The sequence below is a fragment of the Entelurus aequoreus genome, linkage group LG25 (genome assembly GCF_033978785.1).
Source record: "Entelurus aequoreus isolate RoL-2023_Sb linkage group LG25, RoL_Eaeq_v1.1, whole genome shotgun sequence".
In the NCBI taxonomy this organism is placed as follows: domain Eukaryota; kingdom Metazoa; phylum Chordata; class Actinopteri; order Syngnathiformes; family Syngnathidae; genus Entelurus; species Entelurus aequoreus.
Window position 1 is genome coordinate 23,933,037 of NC_084755.1, and position 8,363 is coordinate 23,941,399.

The 8,363-nt window shown below is 38.7% G+C and overlaps 1 protein-coding gene across 2 annotated transcripts in view; it reads left to right on the plus strand.

Annotated features, from left to right (window-relative positions):
- Positions 1-1,377: 1,377 nt before the first annotated feature.
- wfikkn2a (info WAP, follistatin/kazal, immunoglobulin, kunitz and netrin domain containing 2a) overlaps positions 1,378-8,363 on the plus strand; it is a 76,998-nt gene continuing 70,012 nt past the window's right edge. For both annotated transcript variants that reach the window (XM_062036559.1, XM_062036558.1), the window contains exons 1-3: positions 1,378-1,393; positions 1,458-1,516; positions 8,224-8,363. The exon at positions 8,224-8,363 is cut by the window's right edge and continues 90 nt beyond it. In XM_062036559.1, coding sequence (XP_061892543.1) covers positions 8,265-8,363 — 99 coding nt within the window. In that variant the 5' untranslated portion in view covers positions 1,378-1,393; positions 1,458-1,516; positions 8,224-8,264. The remainder of the gene's footprint in view (positions 1,394-1,457; positions 1,517-8,223) is intronic.

An 8,363-nucleotide genomic window follows, 5' to 3' on the forward strand; every position in this document is an offset into this window, starting at 1 on the left:
AGAAATATATGGAAGTGGGTCATGTTTTACGAGATACTTGGAGTATTTGTTGAAAAGGAGCACCTTAAAGTGCAATAACGTACCCCGAAGGATAATAAGTCAACCAAAAATGGCAGTTAAGTTCTACAGTAGAAAAACAAAAAAACACCACAGGATAGTGTTACATAGTCATGTTTTAAAGTGTGTGCTCTACAGAATAATTTTATTTTTTATGTGTAACGTTTTTCATGTGTTCATTGATTACACTTTCACTGCAGCCTCCAAAAAAAAACTGGTGCCATCTACCGATCTTAACGAATGCAAGTAAAGTGTGCACATCGCATTACATTACATTGCATTACATTACATTAATGTTATTCTGAAACAAACAAAAAAGCAACAGTAGCTTTTTTCAGACACAACAGTTAAAATTAAAATCATCTACCGTATTCACCCACATTTAAGGTAACTAATATTTTTCAAGACCTGTTTTTGGGGGAAAAAACAATGTTTTAAGATAAAAAATACTAAAATATAGAGATTAGATTACAACTTCTAAAAATCATATTTCCTAGCTGTATTGTTTAGCAATATTTCAAAAATTAGCATCATAACTTTTTGTCATGGCTACATCTCTTAAAGGGGAACTGCACTTTTTTTTTCAATCATTATGAAAAAATAGCAATAATGTAACATCTCTGACCTGTCTATATGTGTGCCTTTTAAGAGGTGATGCCATTGATACCATGAATTGATTAACGTGGACCCCGACTTAAACAAGTTGAAAAACTTATTCGGGTGTTACCATTTAGTGGTCAATTGGACAGAATATGTACTGTACTGTGCAATCTACTAATACAAGTTTCAATCAATTAATCAATCAGTGTGAAAAAATAGCATCCATGATGATGGATGCTATTTTTTTTAATGCATTCTAAATAATAAATAAATGCGATCAAATGTCTCCTTACAATGGAGCCTATAGAGCTCTTAAAAACATTCAAACACCTCCATTAGGGTTTTAATTTAAGTGTGTATGTAATGTAGTAACGGGCACATGTATAATATTTAATATTTACATATTTTAAATAATTATTTTCAAAAATGCATCACAATGTTTTCTTTTTTTTTTCTTTTTTCGTCACTGATTATTACTCACTGCAGACTTTATGAGAGCCAAGAAACATAATAAAAAAATCACTTACTGTACAATGTCTGTTGTCATTAGGATGCAGACTGCTGGGATGTTCATATAGTCCCATGTATATGAAGAATGTTTCTAATCTAATCCTTGCAAAGAAACATGGTGGGGGTACCAAGCGCTTTTCATGTCTTTCTCGTTAGTTCCAGGTCCTACATGGCGGTCAAAGTTTACCAACTTGTTGGATTATGTTCTCAACCATCTAATTTCCAGGTGACATGCATGATTTATGATCTACAATGAATTTACAGGCGTCATAACGGGGGGGTTTTCGCAGCTTACTGCGAGGTTTGTTCTCTCAGGACGCAAACGGACTATTCCGGACAGGACTTGAAGGTAGGAACATAATTATTAATTAATTAATCCTACACATGACAAAAGACAGGACCTAAAACAAAAGGAAAGCGTGCCGATTGCACGAGAGGCTAAAGAACAAAAAACTTAACGCAGGAAACATAGACGCTAACACTTAGCCTGAACTATGGACATAGAACAAACAAGACTTACTGTGGCATGAAACAAATAACTAGCAAAAACTTGGAATCGGACATGGAACGAGCAGCATGAATTAAGCATGAAACAAGCATGCAACTGTGGCATGAAAAGAGCAATGACGCCAGGCCGACGAAATGGCAAAGACAGGCTTAAATAATAGTCTCTTGATTAGAGCAAGTGCGTGTCCCGAACACATGAGGCAGGTGAAACTAATCAGTCGCCATGGAAACTAAAACAAACAAGGACGTACAAAAACAGGAACTACTTGGAGTCTTAAAACTAACAGGAAATAACAAAAACATGATCCAGACCACAGATCATGACAACAGGGAGCAAGGAAGCGAGGAAGCAGCTGACCACTGGATGATGTAAACATACGGACACATCGCCACTATAAATTGTTTATCTGTGTTAGCGCTTATAATAACAATACCACTAATACTTTGTTAATATTGAAGTCACCAAATGTAAATTAAGTATTGTCTGCGCTTTTTGAATGGTTATTTATCAGATTTTATGTGTGGAATAGAGGACCTCCCATTGGCTCCGCTGTAAGAAGACTTTTATTAACATGTATTTAATATTTAGAATGCATTAAAAAAAAATCCATCCGTCGTCATGCCTTTCATAATGTTTGTGAACGATTGGCAAAATTCCCTGAAAAAGTGCAGTTTCCCTTTGAGGTCACTAGTGCGTGTGTGACAAGAAGAAGAGCTCTGACTTGCTTCAGCAGAAGTCGTTTGGAACCACCTGCTGGTTTCACTTGTCTAAATCTCTTGACCTCGAATATAAGACCACCCATATTGTCACATGTTATTCTCAGGAAAGAATACATGTTTGGAGTCGACATGGCCTTTGGTCTATTCACATACCCCTAATGCAATGTTGTCTAAAGTGCAGCCCGTGGGCCGTTTGCAAACTGGGTGAATTTTAAACGTGCACATTGAAGGAATAAAATTAAACAAACAACAAAAAAAACAGCTTACAATGGGAAAAATCTAGCAAAAAAATGTGTTGTAATGTAAAGGAATATCTGAAATATAATAGTTATTAATAACAAAATGCTTTGTCTATAAATAAACCTGTATGTGAATATATGTGTATACATATTTGAGTAGTAGTTAACTATATTTAACTGTATACTATTTTCAAAATTTGGGCTTTCAAACTACAATCTTTAGAATTATCAATAAATCATTTCTTGAATAATTTCATTCAACGAAATTAATTCTAGGTTTTTGAACTGAACTACTAAAATAAAGTGTTTTTTTTTTAAATATTTGAATCTATTGAGATGCACTATTATAGTGGTGTCCAAACTTTTTTGCCTGCTAGGGACAAAGTGAAAATGTTCCAATGTGCCACACGCCAAACACAAATCGCCTAAATGTAAATAATAAAGGTAATTTATAGTGAAAATAACGGATAAATGAAAGACCTTTTTTTTTACACGTATTTATCAGTTTAAAATCTTTATTTTTATTTTTATTTTTTTATTAATTCACTGAAACATAAATTTCATTTGAATAATGTTTTGGACTAAATCATTTTAATAGGAAAGACATTGTATTCTGAGAACAAAAATCGGCCTCAGGGGTTTGGTGGAGCCTCCGCCATCAAGCCACACCCGACTCATCGTGTAATAAAAACTTCTCCCTATCGGCGTATTATGGATACCCCCAAACAATGTTCCCTCTAATTTTCCATCTGATTTGCAGGTGTGTAATTTGTTGTGAGTTCTTGGACTGTGTAGGTTTTGTTCTTTGAACAAGGTGATGTTCGTGCACGGCTCATTTTGTGCACCAGTAAAAAAAAAATATTTTTCACTAAAAAGGGTTCGGTGAATGCGCATATGAAACTGGTGGGGTTCGGTACCTCCAACAAGGTTAAGAACCACTGGTCTAAACTCAGTACGTCTACCTGGAAAGAGGGACTTTTGTTTTAATGCTCTTATCAGGGACAGAGCAGGAACGAGTTTGGAATAAGTTTGCAGGAAAATGTGATAAGAAGCACCCTGTCATTCATTAATTTATTTAACTTTAATTTGATGCATGTTTTGTACCAAAACAGGGGTCAACAACCCAAAATGTTGGACCAAAAATTAAAAAAAACAAATCAGTCTGGAGCCGCAAAAAATTAAAAGCCTTATATAAGTGTTATAATGAAGGCAACACATGATGTAAGTGTCTATATTAGCTATAGTAGCCTACTATCAAAGGCTGACGCAAATCTTTGTTGACAAAAATGTTGAAATGTAATATTTCTTCTACACATTTTTGCAACATTGGAAATCATTAGTAAAACGGAGGCTTTTTAAAGGATGAAATAACTCCTGGAAATTACTGGCTCAGAATGGCCAAAGGTATAGATGTGTTTGTCCATGTTAAAGGAAACGGCAGGGTGTCTTCATCTAATGGATTTATTACAATCTTTGCAAGCTGGTAGAGTATTTTTCAATCTAAAATATTAAAATATTGTAAATTACATACAGATAATGAATGTGTCATGAGACATGCAAATATAAATTAAATACACAGAGGACATAAGTAAAGGAAATCAAATGAGCTCAAATATACCTACAAACGAGGCATAACGATGCAATATGTACATGCAGTTAGCCGAAATAGCATGTTAGCATGGATTAGCTTGCAGTCATGGATTGACCAAGTATGCCTGATAAGCACTCCAGCAAATCAATAAAATCAACAAAGCTCACCTTTGTGCATTCACGCACAGCACAAAACGTTTGGTGGACAAAATGAGACAAAGAAGGCGTGGCATAAAACACGTCTTTCTGTGGCAGCTTCGGAGAAAGTTGTATGTGTAAACAAACTACGGTGAGTTTAAGGAGCGCTGAAATTAGTAGGACAAAACCGTGCTTTCCAAATACTCTCATCAGTGAAGCATGTATAACATAAACAGTGGGACTTCTAACAATTAGGAAGGTTTGTGTCAGGTTTGTTCTCCTACAGAAAACATATTAAAACAAAAAAAAAATGTTTTCTTCATCTTGGTAGGTTGGAGTTCAAATCCCAGCCGAGTCATACCAAAGACTATAAAAATGGGACCCATAACTTCCCTGCTTGGCACTCAGCAACAAAGGGTTGGAGTTGGGGGTTAAATCACCAAAATGATTCCCGGGCGCGGCGCCGCTGCTGCCCACTGCTCCCCAAGGGGATGGGACAAATGCAGAGGACAAATTTCACCACATCTAGTGTGTGTGTGACAATCATTGGTACTTTAATCTTTAATCTTAATCTTTTTCCATTTTCAAACATCTCTGAAAGAGGTCCAGGGAGCCACTAGGGCGGCGCTAAAGAGCTGCATGCGGCTCTAGAGCCGCTGATTACTGACCCCCGTACTAAAACACGAGGGGGAAAAGATTCAATGATTATTTATAAAACACATCATTATATTATACACATTAATATTATAAAATATTTAAATTTAACGTCATTAAATCTTTAGATTTTTCAGGATGCAGCCCTCAGTGGAGACAGTTTTGCCTTCAGGCCCCTTCTAAGGTTATCCAGGGTAAATCCCACCTAACTTTATCCTTGTCCACACACACACAATGGTCGTTTAAGACCCCCTCCGCCCCTTCGTCCGCCGGCACAACGCGACCTAGTACGCATGCGCAGAAAATGCGCACGTCATAGTCACCTCCAGTGTTGCTTTGTGTACGAGTTCTTAAATTTAATGTAACTTATCTGAACAATATCCAGTGTTGTGGTATTTCAATTAACTGGAATCCAGTGTTCTGTGGGGATCTATTGTAGTGAATCACACCTGAGACATCATAAATTAATCAAATCTTTAATGGACATGTTGAAGTAAACAATGTGTTAAAGAACATTTTACATCAATCAATCTAAGGATCTAGATATCTGGTCAGGACACTCCTCACTCTTTTGCCTTCACCTTCATTGTCAATTCCTTTTTGGTGACTTTATATACTCTGGACCTAGACGCTGAGTCCGCGACATACATGGCCCACAGTATCTGATACAGTCTGCGTTGCCAGTCCAAAAGCATTCGCTGTTTTCCCTAGTCTTCCCTCGACTGCCTTTTTTTTATCACATCCACGGGAGCCCGCATTCTCGTTGACATTCGATAGTTCTCTTGCCGTCTGAAAAGTGTTGTATCCCAAATAGCTGCAATCACTTTCTCTTAAGGTATTCATGTGTGATTTCCACAAGCGTCTGTACATGTTGAAGAATGAGAAACACAAGCATGTCTGAATGACTCGCTTCCATCTTTCCAGTGGTTAGCTCCGGTTGTTATGAAGTTGGCTGTGGTGCGTTCTTTCTGACGTCACTTCCTCTCCGAACTCAGTTTGTAAACAATCGATGAGTGTATACAAAGCTAAGAGCCGGAGATTCAAGAAATACACGGCGCACTTACCCGTGTAAAAAATTGTCCGAGGAGGGGGACCTTAAACCAGGGGTGTCAAACTCATTTTAGATCGGGGGCCACATGGAGAAAAATCTCTCAAGTGGGCCGGGCTGGTAAAATCACGGCACGATAACTTAAAAATAAAGACATCTTCAGATTGTTTTCTTTGTTTAAAAATAGAACAAGCACATTCTGAAAATGTACAAATCATAATGTTGTTGTTTTTTTTACACTTACATGTTGCGGTTAATAGTATTCTATCATTATTTGTCGTTATTTATACTTTCTGAATAAATTATGTGATTATGTTCATCAGTCAACTCAGTGGTGTCAATTTTCAATCTATCAAGACAAAAAAAATAGTTTCAAAATGAAATTACAGGATGTTATTTATGTAGTTTGATCATTTTCCTTGACTGGTGCACAACATCATGTGGTTTATTTGTTTGTACATATGTAGCATCATTTACAAAAGATACAAATAATTGCTATTGCGACATCTAGTGGACACATTTAGAACAGCTGTTTCTTCCAGCCATCCATTTTCTACCGCTTGTCCCTTTCGGTGTCGCAGGGGTGCTGGAGCCGATCTCAGCTGCATTCGGGCGAAAGGCGGGGTACACCCTGGACAAGTCGCCACCTCATTGCAGGGCCCAGCTGTTTCTTTCATTTCAAAATTTCGGCTCATTTTTATACTTCGCAAACTCATCCCGCGGGGCGGATAAAACCTGTTCGGCCGTTTCGCATACTTGCCAACCTTGAGACCTCCGAATTCGGGAGATGGAGGGGGGGCAAGCAGCATACTCCTTCCCCTTTGAGCTTTTCTGGATGAAATGAAATTATTTTTTCCAATCATTTTGGAACTTGCAAGCGTATTTCTTCTTCTTACTCGTCGTCTCCCATGTCTCTTCTTCGTTCTTCTGCTTCGTCTCCTTGTCGTGTGTGCAGTTGTGCACTGAGCTCCAAAAGCCGTAGATGTTATTGTAGCGACCCGGAAGAGTTAGTGCTGCAAGGGATTCTGGGTATTTGTTCTGTTGTGTTTATGTTGTGTTACGGTGTGGATGTTCTCCCGAAATGTGTTTGTCATTCTTGTTTGGTGTGGGTTCACAGTGTGGCGCATATTTGTAACAGTGTTAAAGTTGTTTATACGGTCACCCTCAGTGTGACCTGTATGGCTGTTGACCAAGTATGCCTTGCGTTATCATTGAACCAGTTTGAAGCAACGTGTCAGCATTTCTTGACATCTTCTAGTAAAGACCATTGTTAAACCCGTCCAACGCCACATTATTATGTGACAGGGCCGCTGTTTATTTGGAGGAAAAGCGGACGCCTGGACAGCATGCGGCTGTTAAGTGGTGAAGGTTTCGTTAAAGGCAGTGCCTTTAAGGCACGCCCCCAATATTTTTGGGGGCGGGTGGAAATCGGGAGAAATTCGGGAGAAAGGGTGCCCCGGGAGATTTTCGGGAGGGGCACTGAAATTCGGGAGTCTCCCGGGAAAATCGGGAGGGTTGGCAAATATGGCAGTACGTTTGACACGCCTGCCTTAAACGATGGTTTAGTGTGGCTGACACGATGCTTAGGCTAAATAATTATTCGTTTAAGGGGTTATCCAGCTTAATGTAGACAGAGCCTAAAAATGAGGGGGAAACGGTTCAATAATTATTGATGGAACACATTATTTTATTAAATATTTACATAATTTTAACATCATTACATCTTTAGATTTGTCAGGATGCAGCCCTCAGTGGAGGCAGTTGTCCTTTTCAGTGTCATCCATGAGAGGGCACCATTCCATGGAGGTTGCTATGATATGTTGCGATGCATCAATAATCCCTTCTTTGGCCACGGCAGTAAAAAGGCAGAATGTCGTCATGCAAGTAACAAAAATGCACATTTTTAAAAGTCCAGACGCATTTGCGCGGCTGTTTTATTGCGCATTAACATGTGCACGCTAAGGGTTAATTAAGGCTGCGCCGCACTCCAAATGTGTGCGCAAACGTCTTTGAATGAAGTTAACTGTAAGTCAGTCTGCTCTGCAGCTCGCTCACTCCGTCCATCTTTTTTTCCCACTTGCGCGCGTCGTAAAGTATCAGACACTCTTTTCGACTTTTATGCAACTTTCAGGACTTTTCAAGGCTGCTTTTCCCAACTAGGACTTTCCATTCGTCGTCTCTTCCCGAGAGTGTCGGGCGCAATGTGGTGGATGTTGTTCCCGCGGTGGATTTGGTTTCTTCTGTCCACCTTCCTGCTGTCCACGGGAGCCATGCCGATGTCCGTGGCCAAAGTGGTTTAT